Source organism: Hemitrygon akajei, chromosome 11 (genome assembly GCF_048418815.1).
Source record: "Hemitrygon akajei chromosome 11, sHemAka1.3, whole genome shotgun sequence".
NCBI lineage: Eukaryota > Metazoa > Chordata > Chondrichthyes > Myliobatiformes > Dasyatidae > Hemitrygon > Hemitrygon akajei.
In genome coordinates this window covers 74,166,049-74,184,936 of record NC_133134.1, presented here as the reverse complement: position 1 = coordinate 74,184,936, position 18,888 = coordinate 74,166,049, and the positions used below count along the sequence as shown (strand labels likewise).

Genomic DNA, 18,888 nt, shown 5'->3' with positions numbered 1-18,888 from the left:
GTGTGTGAGGACGAGGCGGGAGTGTGGAGGACGGGTGTGTGAGGACTAGACAGGTGTGCGAGAACAAGGCGAGAGTGTGGGGGAGAGACGGGAGTGTGAGGTTTGTGAGGGACGGGTTTGTGAGGACGAGACGGGATGAGTCAGTGAGCTGGTGGAAAACTCCACCCACCATCTCCATCAATATCATTGTCACAAGCGTCACCCTCCCCATTGCTGTCCGTGTCTCTCTGACTGTTGTTGGGAACGTTGGGACAGTTGTCACAGGCATCCCCAAAAGAATCCGTGTCGGAATTCTGCTGGTCCTTGTTGTGGACCAGTCGGCAGTTGTCCTGGGAAGACAAAAGGCTGTAGTTAATGTACGGCTCAGCCTGGGGCCCAGGCCCCCCTGCTCTGCGTCTCGGCCGATGGGTAACCAAACTAGAAACACCTCTCTTGAAGCCTCATCTCCAGGGCCCAGTCCTCACATTCTCACATCCACTGCAAGGTTCACCAAGCCAGACCCACAAACCTCGACCACAAGACGATGGACGCTGCCTCAAGAGGAGAAAATCCAACATCAGAGATCTCCACCATCCTGGCCAAGACATCTTCTCAGAGCTCCCACAGGGCTAGAGCCTGAAGTCCCACACCACCAGGTCCAGGAACAGCTAATTCCCTTCAACCATTCGGTTCCTGAACCGACCGGCACAACCCCGACATTACGTCCACTCAGTCCTGATGAGGGACTCAGTCTGAAACTCTGACCCCTCCATAGACCTGTCTCCTCTGGCATTTTGTGTGTGTCACAGAGTTGCTGAACTGTGGAGATTCGGGGTCGTGCCGAATGGTTGAAGGGAAGTTGCGGTTCTTGACCCTGGTGGTGTGGGACTTCAGGCTCCTGTACATCTTGCCCGATCGAAGCCGCAAGAAAGTGGCTTGGCCTGGACGGCGGGGACTTCAATCAGAGATGCTGCTTTCTGAAGGTGCCATCTCCTGTAGACAGAGCGTAGAACAGTACAGCATAGGAACAGGCACTTCGGCCCACAAAGTTGTGCCAAAACAATTAAATTAATAACCAAATGGCCAACTAAACTAACTTCTGCCTACACAGTGTCCGTATCCTTCCGTTTCCCTCACATTCTTGTGTCTATATAAACATCTCTTAAATGTCCCTAATGTATCTGCCTCTGTCACCCCAGACTGTACATTCCCAGCACCCACCTGTGAAAAACCTGCCCCTCACATCTCCTTTGAAATTACCCCCCTCACCTGAAATCCATGCCCTCTGGTATTAGACAATTCAACCCTCGGAAACAGATACTGTCTGTCTAATCTATCTATGCTTCTCAGTCTTATAAACCTCTATCAGATCTCCCCACAGCCTCCGTCACTTAATAAATTTATTTATCGATTTAGTGAGATACAGAGTGGAATAGCCCTTCTGGCCCATCGAGCCATTCCACTCAGCAACACCCGATTTAACCCGAGCCTAATCACAGGACAATTTACAATGACTGATTAACCCACTAACCCACACGTCTCTGGACTGTGGGAAGAAACCAAAGCCCCCGGAGAAATCTTCTTACAGATGATGTCAGAACTGAGCTACAAACTCTGACGCCCCAAGCTGTGACAGCATCGCGGTAACTGCTACGGTCCAACTTCTCATTATATCACACACTCCCTAACCCAGGCAACATCCTGGTAAACCTCTTTCACAGCCTCCCCAGCACCGCGACATCCTTCCTACAACAGGGTGACCAGGACTGTGAGCAGCACTCCAGATACGACCTACCTCGAGTTTTATAAAGCTGCAATCTAACTTCTTGACTTTTGAACTCAGTGCCTCGACTAATAAAGACAAGCAGGCCTCAAGCCTTCCTAACCACCCTGTCAACCTGTGTGGCCACTTTGAATGATATGCCCATGACGTATTGGGCCGAGACATTACTCTCCACAGTTCTGCGTTGTTACATAAACACCCTGTGTTTATTGTTACACGGTGGACTCCGGTTAATTGGGCCATCAGATAATCAGAGCAGCTGCTTATTTGGGAAACTCTTAAAAAACAAAAACTAATCGAGAAAATAGCCAGGATTCCTTTCGTTTATTTGGGCACTATACCACTTAATTGGGGCAGAAGACTGTTGCTAAAAAGGTTCTAACGAGCATAACTCATGGCCACTTATGTGGATGTCAGACACCCCACAGCCTCTATCAGATCTCCCCACAGCCTGTGTCATTTACAAAAAACAACCCAAATTTATTTATCGATTTAGTGAGATACAGAGTGGAATAGCCCTTCTGACCCCTCGAGTCATTCCACTCAGTAACACCCGATTTAACCCGAGCCTAATCACAGGACAATTTACAATGACTGATTAACCCACTAACCCACACGTCTCTGGACTGTGGGAGTAAAGCAGAGCTCCTGGAGAAATCCCACACATTCCACAATTCTTACAGATGAGTATAGGAGTCGGGCTGTAATGTTAAAATTGTACAAGGCATTGGTGAGGTGAAATTTGGAGTATTGTGTACAGTTCTGGTCACCGAATTATAGGAAAGATGTCAACAAAATAGAGAGAGTACAGAGAAGATTTACTAGAATGTTACCTGGGTTTCAGCACCTAAGTTACAGAGAAAGGTTGAACAAGTTAGATCTTTATTCTTTGGAGCATAGAAGGTTGAGGGGGGACTTGATAGAGGTATTTAAAATTATGAGGGGGATAGATAGAGTTGACGTGGATCGGCTTTTTCCATTGAGAGCAGGGGAGATTCAAACAAGAAGACATGAATTGAGAGTTGGGGGGCAAATGTTTAGGGGTAACACGAGGGGGAATTTCTTTACTCAGAGAGTGGTAGCTGTGTGGAACGAGCTTCCAGTAGAAGTGGTAGAGGCAGGTTCGGTATTGTCATTTAAAGTAAAATTGGATAGATATATGAACAGGAAAGGAATGGAGGGTTATGGGCTGAGTGCCGGCCAGTGGGACTAGGTGAGAGTAAGCATCAGCATGGACTAGAAGGGCCAAGATGGCCTGTTTCCGTGCTGTAATTGTTATATGATGTCAGAACTGAGCTACAAACTCTGACGCCCCAAGCTGTGACAGCATCGCGGTAACTGCTACGGTCCAACTTCTCATTATATCACACACTCCCTAACCCAGGCAACATCCTGGTAAACCTCTTTCACAGCCTCCCCAGCACCGCAACATCCTTCCTACAACAGGGTGACCAGAACTGTGAGCAGCACTCCAGATACGACCTACCTCGAGTTTTATAAAGCTGCAATCTAACTTCTTGACTTTTGAACTCAGTGCCTCGACTAATAAAGACAAGCAGGCCTCAAGCCTTCCTAACCACCCTGTCAAACTGTGTGGCCACTTTGAATGATATGCCCATGACGTATTGGGCCGAGACATTACTCTCCACAGTTCTGCGTTGTTACATAAACACCCTGTGTTTATTGTTACACGGTGGATTCCAGTTAATTGGGCCATCAGATAATCAGAGCAGCTGCTTATTTGGGACAACTCTAAAAGAACAAAAACTAATCAAGAAAAGAACTGAGATTCCCTTCGTTTAGTTGGGGCACTATGCCACTTAACTGGGGCAGAAGACTGACGTCGAAAAGTTTCTAACGAGCACAAGTTGCGTCCACTTATGTGGATGTCAGACACCCCACAATGCTGAGAGAGTACGGTTCTTAAACAGCTTCAGTTGCACGTGCTTGTGTTCAGCGATTTTCGTCATTGATAATTGGTGAGAAATAAGCAGAAAGACAATTTGCAACTCTTTTGCTCACTGCACTTTCAATCATTCAGGCTTGGAGATGCCAGAAATGGCCAGGAGTGAAAAAAAATGAAACAATTTCACTCCTTCAACAAATTAGGAACTACGAAAAATTTGAAGGTATCAACATCATGTTGAATGTTACAATGAAAATGAAGATTTGGAGGATAAAAATCTTCAATAGTATTGTATGAAGGCAGTCATTGTATGACATGGTCAATCAAAAGGACACAGCAGATTCATTCCTCCATCAATAACTATTAGAAAGGAAGACACAGTTGTATAGTACTGTATTAGTATTGATAGTGTTATAACTTGTTCTGTGTTTCATTTAAATTCATTACTTGTTACTCAGTTAAACAGTAGTTTGTCTTTTTTATACCTTTTTAACAATTTCCATGAAGCTTTGGCTAATTGGGGCAGCTGCTTAATTGAGCCAAAACCCTGAGATGACCCGGTTACCTGCAATTGACTGTATATGGGGACATACACTCAGTGGCCATTTTATTAGGTACATCTGAACACCTGCTCGTTAATGCAAATATCCAATTGGCCAATCACGTGGCAGCAACTCAATGCTCAGTAAATATATTTAAGAGAAGGTTGGATAGAATTTTGCATAGTAGGGGTTTAAGGGTTATGGGGAAAAGGCAGGTAGGTGGAGATGAATCCATGGTCAGATCAGCCATGATCTTATTGAATGGCAGAACAGGTTCGACGGGCCAGATGGCCGACTCCTGCTCCTATTCCTTGTGTTCATAAAAGCATGCAGACACGGTCAAGAGGTTCAGCTGGGGAAGAAATGTGTCTAAGTGACTTTCGCTGTGGAATGATTGTTGGTGCCAGATGGGGTGGTTTGAGTATCTCAGAAACTGCTGATCTCCTGGGATTTTCTAGACTTTACAGAGAATGATGTGAAGAACAGAAATCATCCAGTAAGCATCAGTTTTGTGGATAAAAACGCCTTGTAAATGAGAGAGGTCAGGTGAATGGCCAGACTGGTTCAAGCTGACAGGAAGGTGACTGTAACTGAAACAACCACGCGCTACAACAGTGGTGTGCTGAAGAGCTTCTCTGAACACAAAACACGTCAAACCCCAAAGTGGATGGGCTACAGCAGCAGGTGACCATGAACATTCACTCAGTGGCCACTTTCTGATGTACAGAAGGTACCTAATGAAGTGGCCACTGTGTGTATCTGTACTTTGTTAATAACATTTTACTCTGTCTTTGTATGACTTGACAGTACGGAGTCCAAGAGCACCACAGCACAGAAACTGGTTCTTCAGCCCATCTACTGACCATTAATCTGCCTAGTCCCATTGACCTGCACCTGGACCACAGCCCTCGTGTGTGTGTGTGTGTGTGTGTGTGTGTGTGTGTGAGAGTGTGTGTGCGAGTGTGTGTGAGTGTGAGAGTGTGTGTGAGTGTGTACGTGTGTGTGTGAGAGAGAGTGCGTGAGTGTGTGTGAGAGTGTGTGTGTGAGTGTGTGTGAGAGTGTATGTGTGAGTGTGTGTGTGTGAGTGTGTGTGTGTGTGAGTGTGTGTGAGAGTGTGTGTGTGAGTGTGTGTGTGTGAGTGAGTGTGTGTGTGTGTGAGTGTGTGTGTGAGTGTGAGAGTGTGTGTGAGTGTGTGTGTGAGTGTGTACGTGTGTGTGTGTGAGAGAGTGTGTGAGTGTGTGTGCGAGTGTGTGTGAGTGTGAGAGTGTGTGTAAGTGTGTGTGTGAGTGTGTACGTGTGTGTGTGAGAGAGAGTGCGTGAGTGTGTGTGTGAGTGTGTGTGTGTGTGTGAGTGTACATGAGTGTGTGTGTGTGAGTGTGTGTGTGTGTGAGTGTGAGAGTGTGTGTGAGTGTGTGTGTGTACATGAGTGTGAGTGAGTGAGTGAGTGAGAGTGTGTGTGAGTGTGTGTGTGTGAGAGTGTACATGAGTGTGTGTGAGTGAGAGTGTGTGTGTGAGTGTGTGTGTGTGAGAGTGTGTGTGAGTGTGAGAGTGTGTGTGAGTGTGTGTGTGAGTGTGTACGTGTGTGTGTGTGTGAGAGAGAGAGTGTGTGTGTGTGTGTGTGTGAGTGTGAGAGTGTGTGTGAGAGTGTGTGTGTGTGTACGTGTGTGTGTGAGAGAGAGTGCGTGAGTGTGTGTGAGAGTGTGTGTGTGAGTGTATGTGTGTGTGTGAGTGTACATGAGTGTGTGTGAGTGAGAGTGTGTGTGTGTGTGAGTGTGTGTGTGTGTGTGTGAGTGTGAGTGTGTGTGTGAGTGTGTGTGTGTACATGAGTGTGTGTGAGTGAGTGTGTGAGTGTGAGTGTGTGTGTGTGTGAGTGTGAGAGTGTGTGTGAGTGTGTGTGTGTACATGAGTGTGAGTGAGTGAGTGAGAGTGTGTGTGAGTGTGTGTGTGTGTGAGAGTGTACATGAGTGTGTGTGAGTGAGAGTGTGTGTGTGAGTGTGTGTGTGTGTGAGTGTGAGAGTGTGTGTGAGTGTGTGAGTGTGAGTGAGTGAGAGTGTGTGAGTGTGTGTGTGTGTGTGTGAGAGTGTACATGAGTGTGTGTGAGTGAGAGTGTGTGTGTGAGTGTGTGTGTGTGTGAGTGTGAGAGTGAGTGTGAGTGTGTGTACGTGAGTGTGAGTGAGTGAGTGAGAGTGTGTGTGAGTGTGTGTGTCTGTGTGTATGAGTGTGTGTGTCTGTGTGTGAGAGTGTGAGTGTGTACGTGTGTGAGTGTGGAAAGTCTCGCTGTCGTTCTGTTGCTTGCTGCGTTGTGTTGTTCTGCTGAACGATCTTGACGTGCTACATCGGCGCTGGAGTGTGACATTTGCGGGCTGCCCCCTCAGACCGACACATCTCACTGTCTGTTTCAACGCACATGTGAGCCTGAATTTGAGAAGCCTTGTTCTCTGCAATAATCTTAAAAATAAAAAGTCAGAAACTGGGGAAGGCTTAATTTCCTAAAGTAGTGTGTGGGGTGTCCAGGGAGAGATAGCCCCTCTGGTGAAGGGGTGTGTCGTGTCCATTCTGGGGCAGCTCACTCACCTTCGGCCCCCACCAGACACACAGCCCTCACCTGTGGCTCCAAGTAACTGTCTGTAAGGGCCACACCCCGGTACTCTGCTTGGACAGGCGGGCTACACCAGGTGAGGGTGACCCAGTGAGATAGGGACGTGCCTGGCCTGGCCTGGCCTGGCTTGCTCTGGATGACACCTGCCGCGAGATCCAACGACCAGGAAGGAGGTACCGCAACGCCTCAGGGAGAGCGAAGGGCATGACAAGGCAGAGAAGAAGTCATGGGTCATCTACAACAAAGCAAGTCCCCAGTAATGATGACTACTCGTACTGCTGGACCCAGACTTCTGAGATCCAGAGAGTGGTCCTAGCAAAACGGCTTTTCCACTTTAAAAACTCTCCCGCACAGGTTCCTGTCATCATCTCGATACAACAGACAACCACCAGTAATTATCTAGAGTTCGTGATCTGCGGACTGCTCAGGCCCTGGTCGAGAGGGAGGTGCTGCAGGAACCATCCGGGCACAAGCCTCGGCCTCTCAGCTCCCCCGGGGTGACGGGGTCGGGGGTCAGGGGTCGGGGTGCTGACCTGCACGTTCTTGATGCCGTCACCGTCGGCATCGTCATCGCACTGGTCTCCCACGCCGTCCTTGTCCGCATCCTCCTGGCCCGAGTTTGGTGTGTACCGGCAGTTATCCTGGGGAGGGCAGAGAGAGACGGAAATGGAGACGCCAGAGATTGCAGGCGCCAGGCGTTGGCGTGACGAGCGACCGGCCGGAGGAACAGCGAGGTTTCGGGTGGGGAACCTGCATTCGCTGGCACGGGAATTACAGGTCCCGACAAAGAGTTGCGTGGACTGCTGAGAGGATTCTCTCTCTTCCACCCATCCAGGAGCACTGCGTACGCAGGGCCCTTAACGTCGTCAACGACCCCTCCCGCCCATCCAACCCTCAACCATCAGGCAGGAGGTACCGTAGCATCAGGGCAAAATCTGTTAAATGGGAAACAGCCTCTTCCTCCAGGCTGTGAGACAACTGGGCACCCTGACACCAGCCCGGTCTCATCACGTATGATGCAGCAGCAACGTTACACTGTTTACTTTCTAACTTCTGTCATAAATACACCTTATTATTTGTTAATTTACTAGTGTAATATTACTTGGTGTGTTGTGTGTGTGAGTTGTATTACTGTGTTGTACGTCTTGGTCTGGAGGAACACTGTTCCAGTGGCTGAACTGGACAAAGGGGAGAGGGGTGAGACAGTGTGGAAGGAGTGTACACTTCAGGAAGGGGCAGTGCGGGGGGACTAACGCACTATGGGAGGCTGTGTGGCTCTGTGGAAGGAGCAGTGATGAGATGGATTGGCAAGGATAGAGTGCCACGGTTTGGGAGGGGCAGTGCGGTGAGGAGGGAGTGCCACGGTTTGGGAGGGGCGGTGAGGAGAGAGTGCCACGGTTCGGGAGGGGCAGTGTGGTGAGGAGGGAGTGCCACGGTTCGGGAGGGGCAGTGCGGTGAGGAGGGAGTGCCACGTTTCGGGAGGGGCAGTGCGGTGAGGAGGGAGTGCCATGGTTTGGGAGGGGCAGTGCGGTGAGGAGAGAGCGCCACGGTTCGGGAGGGGCAGTGCGGTGAGGAGGGAGTGCCAGGGTTCGGGAGGGGCAGTGCGGTGAGGAGGGAGTGCCACGGTTCGGGAGGGGCAGTGTGGTGAGGAGGGAGTGCCACGGTTTGGGAGGGGCTGTGCGGTGAGGAGGGAGTGCCACGGTTTGGGAGGGGCAGTGTGGTGAGGAGAGAGTGCCACGGTTCGGGAGGGGCAGTGCGGTGAGGAGGGAGTGCCATGGTTCGGGAGGGGCAGTGCGGTGAGGAGGGAGTGCCACGGTTCGGGAGGGGCAGTGTGGTGAGGAGGGAGTGCCACGGTTTGGGAGGGGCTGTGCGGTGAGGAGGGAGTGCCACGGTTTGGGAGGGGCAGTGCGGAGAGGAGAGAGTGCCACGGTTTGGGAGGGGTGGTGAGGAGGGAACGTTCCAATAATGCTGCGCTTTCAGATATTATCTGAACTGTGTAATACTGCTCTTACGTGTCCACTCATTCCTCTCAGTAATCTGGTCAACAGTGATAACTAGCAACAGGTCATCTGGTTAGCTCCAAGATTACCCGCAGTATTGATGGCTGGCCGGTAAGTGGGCGGAGGTCTCTCCCCTCTGCTGTCACCCTATCACCTACCTTCTTGCAGTGACGGTTATTGTCGATGCAGGGCAGGTCATAGTCGGGGTAGCCGTCGATGTCCGTGTCTGGCCCACCACACGTAGCCGTTCCCAGCCCAGCCGACCTTGCACTGCAGGGGAAAGGACAGAGGTGACCAATGGGTTGGGACGCCTGCGACAGACGGTCACTTCGCGGTAAGGGAAGGAACATCCCGCCCAGAAAACAGCCAGGTTCCTCCGGTAGCTATGGCAATCCATTGGGCAAACCACAAGCCATGCCTAAAGAAGAATGGAGCATCGTCCACGGGGAGGCGGTCTGGCATGGGGAGCAGCCCCATGCGGGGGAGGCGGTCTGGCATGGGAGCGGCCCCCCATGGGGAGGTGGTCTGGCATGGGAGCATCGTCCGTGGGGGAGGCGGTCTGGCATGGGAGCGGCCCCCCGCGGGGAGGCGGTCTGGCATGGGAGCAGTCCCCCGCGGGGAAGCGGTCTGGCATGGGAGCGGCCCCCCCGCGGGGAGGCGGTCTGGCATGGGAGCATCGTCCGTGGGGAGGCGGTCTGGCATGGGAGCGGCCCCCCGCGGGGAGGCGGTCTGGCATGGGAGCGGCCCCCCACGGGGAGGCAGTCTGGCATGGGAGCATCGTCCGCGGGGAGGCGGTCTGGCATGGGAGCATCGTCTGCGGGAAGGCGGTCTGGCATGGGAGCGGCCCCCCGCGGGGAGGCTGTCTGACATGGGAGCATCGTCCACGGGGAGGCGGTCTGGCATGGGAGCGGCTCCCCACGGGGAGGTGGTCTGGCATGGGAGCATCGTCCGCGGGGAGGCGGTCTGGCATGGGAGCAGTCCCCCGCGGGGAGGCGGTCTGACATGGGAGCATCATCCGCGGGGGAGGCGGTCTGACATGGGAGCATCGTCCACGGGGAGGCGGTCTGGCATGGGAGCATCATCCGCGGGGAGGCGGTCTGACATGGGAGCAGTCCCCCGCGGGGAGGCGGTCTGACATGGTAGCAGTCCCCCGCGGGGAGGCGGGTCTGACATGGGAGCAGTCCCCCGCGGGGAGGCGGTCTGACATGGGAGCAGTCCCCCGCGGGGAGGCGGTCTGGCATGGGAGCATCGTCCGCGGGGAGGCGGTATGGCATGGGAGCATCGTCCGCGGGGAGGCGGTCTGGCATGGGAGCATCGTCCGCGGGGAGGCGGTCTGGCATGGGAGCATCGTCCGCGGGGAGGTGGTCTGGCATGGGAGCGGTCCCCCGCGGGGAGGCGGTCTGGCATGGGAGCATCGTCCGCGGGGAGGCAGTCTGGCATGGGAGCATCGTCCGCGGGGAGGCGGTCTGGCATGGGAGCATCGTCCGCGGGGAGGCAGTCTGGCATGGGAGCGGCCCCCCACGGGGAGGCGGTCTGGCATGGGAGCATCATCCGCGGGGAGGCGGTCTGGCATGGGAGCGGCCCCCCACGGGGAGGCGGTCTGGCATGGGAGCATCGTCCGCGGGGAGGCGGTCTGGCATGGGAGCATCGTCCGCGGGGAGGCGGTCTGGCACGGGAGCATCGTCCGCGGGGAGGCGGTCTGGCACGGGAGCATCGTCCGCGGGGAGGCAGTCTGGCACGGGAGCATCGTCCGCGGGGAGGCGGTCTGGCACGGGAGCATCGTCCGCGGGGAGGCGGTCTGGCACGGGAGCATCGTCCGCGGGGAGGCGGTCTGGCATGGGAGCATCGTCCGCGGGGAGGCGGTCTGGCATGGGAGCATCGTCCGCGGGGGTGGCGGTCTGGCATGGGAGCATCGTCCGCGGGGAGGCGGTCTGGCATGGGAGCATCGTCCGCGGGGAAGCGGTCTGGCATGGGAGCGGTCCCCCGCGGGGAGGCGGTCTGGCATGGGAGCATCGTCCGCGGGGAGGCGGTCTGGCATGGGAGCATCGTCCGCGGGGAGGCGGTCTGGCATAGGAGCATCGTCCGCGGGGAGGCGGTCTGGCATGGGAGCATCGTCCGTGGGGAGGCGGTCTGACATGGGAGCATCGTCCGCGGGGAGGCGGTCTGGCATGGGAGCATCGTCCACGGGGAGGCGGTCTGGCATGGGAGCATCGTCCGCGGGGAGGCGGTCTAGCATGGGAGCATCGTCCGCGGGGAGGCGGTCTGGCATGGGAGCATCGTCCGCGGGGAGGCGGTCTGGCATGGGAGCATCGTCCGCGGGGAGGCGGTCTGACATGGGAGCATCGTCCACGGGGAGGCGGTCTGGCATGGGAGCGGCCCCCCACGGGGAGGCGGTCTGGCATGGGAGCATCGTCCGCGGGGGAAGCGGTCTGGCATGGGAGCATCGTCCGCGGGGAAAGCGGTCTGGCATGGGAGCGGTCCCCCGCGGGGAGGCGGACTGGCATGGGAGCATCGTCCGCGGGGAGGCGATCTGGCATGGGAGCGGCCCCCCGCGGGGAGGCGGTCTGGCATGAGAGCATCATCCGCGGGGAGGCGGTCTGACATGGGAGCATCGTCCGCGGGGAGGCGGTCTGGCATGGGAGCATCGTCCGCGGCGATGCGGTCTGGCATGGGAGCATCGTCCGCGGGGAGGCGGTCTGACATGGGAGCATCGTCCACGGGGAGGCGGGTCTGGCATGGGAGCGGCCCCCCACGGGGAGGCGGTCTGGCATGGGAGCATCGTCCGCGGGGAAGCGGTCTGGCATGGGAGCATCGTCCGCGGGAAAGCGGTCTGGCATGGGAGCGGTCCCCCGCGGGGAGGCGGACTGGCATGGGAGCATCGTCCGCGGGGAGGCGATCTGGCATGGGAGCGGCCCCCCGCGGGGAGGCGGTCTGGCATGGGAGCATCGTCCGCGGGGAGGCGGTCTGGCATGGGAGCGGCTCCCCACGGGGAGGTGGTCTGGCATGGGAGCATCGTCCGCGGGGAGGCGGTCTGGCATGGGAGCAGTCCCCCGCGGGGAGGCGGTCTGACATGGGAGCATCATCCGCGGGGAGGCGGTCTGACATGGGAGCATCGTCCACGGGGAGGCGGTCTGGCATGGGAGCATCATCCGCGGGGAGGCGGTCTGACATGGGAGCAGTCCCCCGCGGGGAGGCGGTCTGACATGGTAGCAGTCCCCCGCGGGGAGGCGGTCTGACATGGGAGCAGTCCCCCGCGGGGAGGCGGTCTGACATGGGAGCAGTCCCCCGCGGGGAGGCGGTCTGGCATGGGAGCATCGTCCGCGGGGAGGCGGTATGGCATGGGAGCATCGTCCGCGGGGAGGCGGTCTGGCATGGGAGCATCGTCCGCGGGGAGGCGGTCTGGCATGGGAGCATCGTCCGCGGGGGAGGTGGTCTGGCATGGGAGCGGTCCCCCGCGGGGAGGCGGTCTGGCATGGGAGCATCGTCCGCGGGGAGGCAGTCTGGCATGGGAGCATCGTCCGCGGGGAGGCGGTCTGGCATGGGAGCATCGTCCGCGGGGAGGCAGTCTGGCATGGGAGCGGCCCCCCACGGGGAGGCGGTCTGGCATGGGAGCATCATCCGCGGGGAGGCGGTCTGGCATGGGAGCGGCCCCCCACGGGGAGGCGGTCTGGCATGGGAGCATCGTCCGCGGGGAGGCGGTCTGGCATGGGAGCATCGTCCGCGGGGAGGCGGTCTGGCACGGGAGCATCGTCCGCGGGGAGGCGGTCTGGCACGGGAGCATCGTCCGCGGGGAGGCAGTCTGGCACGGGAGCATCGTCCGCGGGGAGGCGGTCTGGCACGGGAGCATCGTCCGCGGGGAGGCGGTCTGGCACGGGAGCATCGTCCGCGGGGAGGCGGTCTGGCATGGGAGCATCGTCCGCGGGGAGGCGGTCTGGCATGGGAGCATCGTCCGCGGGGTGGCGGTCTGGCATGGGAGCATCGTCCGCGGGGAGGCGGTCTGGCATGGGAGCATCGTCCGCGGGGAAGCGGTCTGGCATGGGAGCGGTCCCCCGCGGGGAGGCGGTCTGGCATGGGAGCATCGTCCGCGGGGAGGCGGTCTGGCATGGGAGCATCGTCCGCGGGGAGGCGGTCTGGCATAGGAGCATCGTCCGCGGGGAGGCGGTCTGGCATGGGAGCATCGTCCGTGGGGAGGCGGTCTGACATGGGAGCATCGTCCGCGGGGAGGCGGTCTGGCATGGGAGCATCGTCCACGGGGAGGCGGTCTGGCATGGGAGCATCGTCCGCGGGGAGGCGGTCTAGCATGGGAGCATCGTCCGCGGGGAGGCGGTCTGGCATGGGAGCATCGTCCGCGGGGAGGCGGTCTGGCATGGGAGCATCGTCCGCGGGGAGGCGGTCTGACATGGGAGCATCGTCCACGGGGAGGCGGTCTGGCATGGGAGCGGCCCCCCACGGGGAGGCGGTCTGGCATGGGAGCATCGTCCGCGGGGAAGCGGTCTGGCATGGGAGCATCGTCCGCGGGAAAGCGGTCTGGCATGGGAGCGGTCCCCCGCGGGGAGGCGGACTGGCATGGGAGCATCGTCCGCGGGGAGGCGATCTGGCATGGGAGCGGCCCCCCGCGGGGAGGCGGTCTGGCATGAGAGCATCATCCGCGGGGAGGCGGTCTGACATGGGAGCATCGTCCGCGGGGAGGCGGTCTGGCATGGGAGCATCGTCCGCGGCGATGCGGTCTGGCATGGGAGCATCGTCCGCGGGGAGGCGGTCTGACATGGGAGCATCGTCCACGGGGAGGCGGTCTGGCATGGGAGCGGCCCCCCACGGGGAGGCGGTCTGGCATGGGAGCATCGTCCGCGGGGAAGCGGTCTGGCATGGGAGCATCGTCCGCGGGAAAGCGGTCTGGCATGGGAGCGGTCCCCCGCGGGGAGGCGGACTGGCATGGGAGCATCGTCCGCGGGGAGGCGATCTGGCATGGGAGCGGCCCCCCGCGGGGAGGCGGTCTGGCATGGGAGCATCGTCCGCGGGGAGGCGGTCTGGCATGGGAGCATCGTCCGCGGGGAGGCGGTCTGGCATGGGAGCATCGTCCGCGGGGAGGCGGTCTGGCATGGGAGCATCGTCCGCGGGGAGGCGGTCTGGCATGGGAGCATCGTCCGCGGGGAGGTGGTCTGGCATGGGAGCATCGTCCGCGGGGAGGCGGTCTGGCATGGGAGCATCGTCCGCGGGGAGGTGGTCTGGCATGGGAGCATCGTCCGCGGGGAGGCGGTCTGACATGGGAGCGGCCCCCCGCGGGGAGGCGGTCTGGCATGGGAGCGGTCCCCCGCGGGGAGGCGGTCTGGCATGGGAGCATCGTCCGCGGGGAGGCGGTCTGGCATGGGAGCGGCCCCCCGCGGGGAGGCGGTCTGGCATGGGAGCATCGTCCGCGGGGAGGTGGTCTGGCATGGGAGCATCGTCCGTGGGGAGGCGGTCTGGCATGGGAGCGGCCCCCCGTGGGGAGGCGGTCTGGCATGGGAGCGGCCCCCCGCGGGGAGGCGGTCTGGCATGGGAGCGGTCCCCCGCGGGGAGGCGGTCTGGCATGGGAGCATCGTCCGCGGGGAGGTGGTCTGGCATGGGAGCGGTCCCCCGCGGGGAGGCGGTCTGGCATGGGAGCGGCCCCCCACGGGGAGGTGGTCTGGCATGGGAGCGGCCCCCCACGGGGAGGCGGTCTGGCATGGTAGCATCGTCCGCGGGGAGGCGGTCCGGCACGGGAGCATCATCCGCGGGGAGGCGGTCCGGCATGGGAGCATCGTCCGCGGGGAGGCGGTCTGGCATGGGAGCATCGTCCGCGGGGAGGCGGTCTGACATGGGAGCATCGTCCGTGGGGAGGCGGTCTGGCATGGGAGCGGCCCCCCGTGGGGAGGCGGTCTGGCATGGGAGCGGCCCCCCGCGGGGAGGCGGTCTGGCATGGGAGCGGCCCCCCGCGGGGAGGCGGTCTAGCATGGGAGCGGTCCCCCGCGGGGAGGTGGTCTGGCATGGGAGCGGCCCCCCGCGGGGAGGCGGTCTGGCATGGGAGCATCGTCCGCGGGGAGGTGGTCTGGCATGGGAGCATCGTCCGCGGGGAGGCGGTCTGGCATGGGAGCATCGTCCGCGGGGAGGCGGTCTGGCATGGGAGCGGTCCCCCACGGGGAGGCGATCTGCCACACCTCAGGGTTTTATGCTCTGCTCTCTCTACACCCATGACTGTGTGGCTAGGTACAGTTCAAATGCCGTCTATAAATTTGCTGATGATACAATGATTGCTGGCAGAATTTCAGGTGGTGATGATAGGGTGTACAGGAGTGAGATATACCAGCTAGTGGAGTGGTGTCGCAGCAACAACCTTACACTCAGTGTCAGTAAGACGAAAGAGCTGATTGTGGACTTCAGGAATGGTAAGACGAGGGAACACACACCAGTCCTCATAGAGGGATCAGAAGTGGAGAGAGAGAGCAGTTTCAAGTTCCTGGGTGTCAATATTTCTGAGGATCTAACCTGGTCCCGACATATCGATGCAGCTACAAAGATGGCACAACAGCGGCTATATTTCATTAGGAGTCTGGAGATTTGATATGCCACCAAAAATCACTTGAAAGTTTGTGCAGATGTATCGTAGGAGTGTATTCACAATGGCTACAGGATGGACTTCGACAACACAAAACGACTGTGCCACGCCAAAGGCTTTTGGGACCAGCTAGTGAAGGAAGCCGTCGAAATAGAACTGGAGGAAAATAAAAAGTGTGGGTGGGAGGGGGCGGGGGGACTGCCGCGCAGCGAGACGGGTCTGGGGGTGGGGGAGGGGCACCGCCACGCGGTGAGATGGGTCTGGAGGGGGAAACGTCCCCACGGGGCAAGTGTGGGGAGAAATATCCAGAGTGTGAACATCCCACAGCGATGCACCTCAGGATCAGAGAACTCTAGGAGGGTGGCTCCTCATGGTCCTTACACATTACCCTTCGCTTTTCATGCATTCTTTCTTGTATAACTTATGATTAATTTATATTTTTCTTGTGAATGTGATCTGCCTCTAATGATCCTGTAATTGCAGCTGGGTATACACAGCCATGATAGAATGGCAGAGCAGACTCAATGGGCTGAATGGCCGAATTTGCTCCTATGTCTTACAGACCTTGTGCGCATGAGAATGAACTCATCCACCTGCACTGTACGTCCTCTGTAACTGGAATGCTGTGCCCTGAACTCGGGCTTCCTTTACTCTATCTACATATGAAATCATTGGTCTGGAGGTCAGGCAAACAAAAGCTTTTCACCTTGAGGAACACACACAAAATGCTGGCAGAACTCAGCAAGTCAGGCAGGATCTATGGAGAGGAATGAATGGCTGAGACCCTGCATCAGGACTGGAGAAGAAGGGTAAAGGAGCCAGTCTTCTCGCCCATGGTCCAACTCCTCCCCTGTCAAATTCCTTCTTCAGCCCTTTCCTTTTTCCACCTGTCATTTCCCAGCTTCTCAACACCCCTCCCTCTCCACCCATCCCCCAGTCTCACCCGTCACCACCCACACCCCTCCCTCTCCACCCATCCCCCAGTCTCACCCGTCACCACCCATCCCCCAGTCTCACCCGTCACCACCCACACCCCTCCCTCTCCACCCATCCCCCAGTCTCACCCGTCACCACCCACACCCCTCCCTCTCCACCCATCCCCCAGTCTCACCCGTCACCACCCATCCCCCAGTCTCACCCGTCACCACCCACACCCCTCCCTCTCCACCCATCCCCCAGTCTCACCCGTCACCACCCACACCCCTCCCTCTCCACCCATCCCCCAGTCTCATCCATCACCACCCATCCCCCAGTCTCACCCATCACCACCCACACCCCTCCCTCTCCACCCATCCCCCAGTCTCACCCGTCACCACCCACACCCCTCCCTCTCCACCCATCCCCCAGTCTCACCCATCACCACCCATCTCCCGGCCTCACCCATCACCACCCATCCCCCCGTCTCACCCATCACCACCCATCCCCCAGTCTCACCCGTCACCACCCACACCCCTCCCTCTCCACCCATCCCCCAGTCTCACCCGTCACCACCCACACCCCTCCCTCTCCACCCATCCCCCAGTCTCACCCATCACCACCCATCTCCCGGCCTCACCCATCACCACCCATCCCCCCGTCTCACCCATCACCACCCATCCCCCACCCTCACCCGTCATCACCCACCCCCTATCTCCTGGCCTCACCTGTCACCACCCACACCCCACCCCCACCACCCATCCCCCACCCTCACCCATCACCACCCATCTCCCAGTCTCACCCATCACCACCCATCCCCCAGTCTCACCCGTCACCACCCACACCCCTCCCTCTCCACCCATCCCCCAGTCTCACCCATCACCACCCATCTCCCGGCCTCACCCATCACCACCCATCCCCCCGTCTCACCCATCACCACCCATCCCCCAGTCTCACCCGTCACCACCCACACCCCTCCCTCTCCACCCATCCCCCAGTCTCACCCGTCACCACCCACACCCCTCCCTCTCCACCCATCCCCCAGTCTCACCCATCACCACCCATCTCCCGGCCTCACCCATCACCACCCATCCCCCCGTCTCACCCATCACCACCCATCCCCCACCCTCACCCGTCATCACCCACCCCCTATCTCCTGGCCTCACCTGTCACCACCCACACCCCACCCCCACCACCCATCCCCCACCCTCACCCATCACCACCCATCTCCCAGTCTCACCCATCACCACCCATCCCCCAGTCTCACCCATCACCACCCATCCCCCACCCTCACCCATCACCACCCACACCCCACCCTCTCCACCCATCCCCCACCCTCACCCATCACCACCCATCCCCCACCCCCATCCTCACCCGTCACCACCCATCTCCTGGCCTCACCCATCACCGCCCATCCCCCACCCTCACCCATCACCACCCACACCCAACCCTCACCCCACCCTCACCAATCACCACCCATCCCCCACCCTCACCCATCACCACCCAGCTGTACTCCTTCCTCTCCCCATCCCATTTTCATTCCGGTTTCTACTCCCTTCCTTTCCAGACCCGATGAAGGGTCTCGGTCCGAAACATCAACTGTTTATTCCTCTCCATAGATCCTGCCGGACTTGCTGAGTTCCCCCAGCATTTTGTGTGCGTTCCTCAAGGCTCTCACTGTACCTCAGTGCATGTGACAATATACCAATTAATTTTAGGTCTTAATTTGAATTAATTATTTATAAATATGTGGGTGCTACTATTCTGGATAGATACATGGTTGGGGGGTATGATCATTGGGACTAGGCAAAGTAATGGTTTGCCATGGACATGATGGGCCAGACAGCCTGTCTCTGTGCTGTAGTGCTGTCGGATTCTATCACCCTATTACACGGTGGTGCCTCAAGAGGCAGCATCCATTACTACGGACCCCACCATCTGGGGCATACCCTCTGTTCAGGGAGGAGGTACAGAAACCTGAAGACGCACACTCAACATATTAGGAACAGCTTCTATCCCCTCCGACTCTGCCATTGATGCTCCTGTGGGGAGGGGGGTTGTTGGACATGAGGTTAGCAACCCCGTTCCGTAAAACACCAACAGAAGCTTCAAAGACCTTATCCTGGGACAGGAAGGATGGGCTACACTTGGGGACAACTTGAGAGAGACTGGCCCAGGATAGGACAGGGGACTCTGGTGAGAAGCTGCTACCAGCCAGTGCCCAGTACAGGTGGTGGGTTTGCACGTCAGCAAGCAGTTTAATCTCCTCCACCATCACCTTTCTGAATCTCTTTGCTTTGCACTATTCTCTCATTTTCCCAAAGTTTTATAACTTTATACCTTTGGCTGTGCATCTCAAATGCCTCTGAGAACCGAGTCCAGCTCCTGGCCTTCACGCGTGGCTTAGCTACTAAGCCCAGCAGAACCGTTTCTACTGACTGGAGAAAGGGCAGAGCTGGGTTTCTGGCACTGTAAAACCAGTCACTCCGTCGGCCGTGGCTGGCGGCTCATCTGGGAGAAGGAAAACTCTGATCTCAAACCTCCACTGCCTTGTGGCTCCACCCGCTCACGGGGGAGGCTTCAGGATTAACCC

The 18,888-nt window shown here is 58.4% G+C and overlaps 1 protein-coding gene across 1 annotated transcript in view; it reads right to left on the bottom strand.

Moving 5' to 3' along the window:
- Nucleotides 1–18,888, bottom strand: part of LOC140735723 (thrombospondin-3-like) — a 114,367-nt gene that overhangs the window by 36,719 nt on the left and 58,760 nt on the right. Inside the window, 4 exon segments of the mRNA XM_073061143.1 lie at nt 170–329; nt 7,343–7,450; nt 8,968–9,042; nt 9,044–9,079. Of these exon segments, the coding sequence (XP_072917244.1) occupies nt 170–329; nt 7,343–7,450; nt 8,968–9,042; nt 9,044–9,079 (379 nt within the window).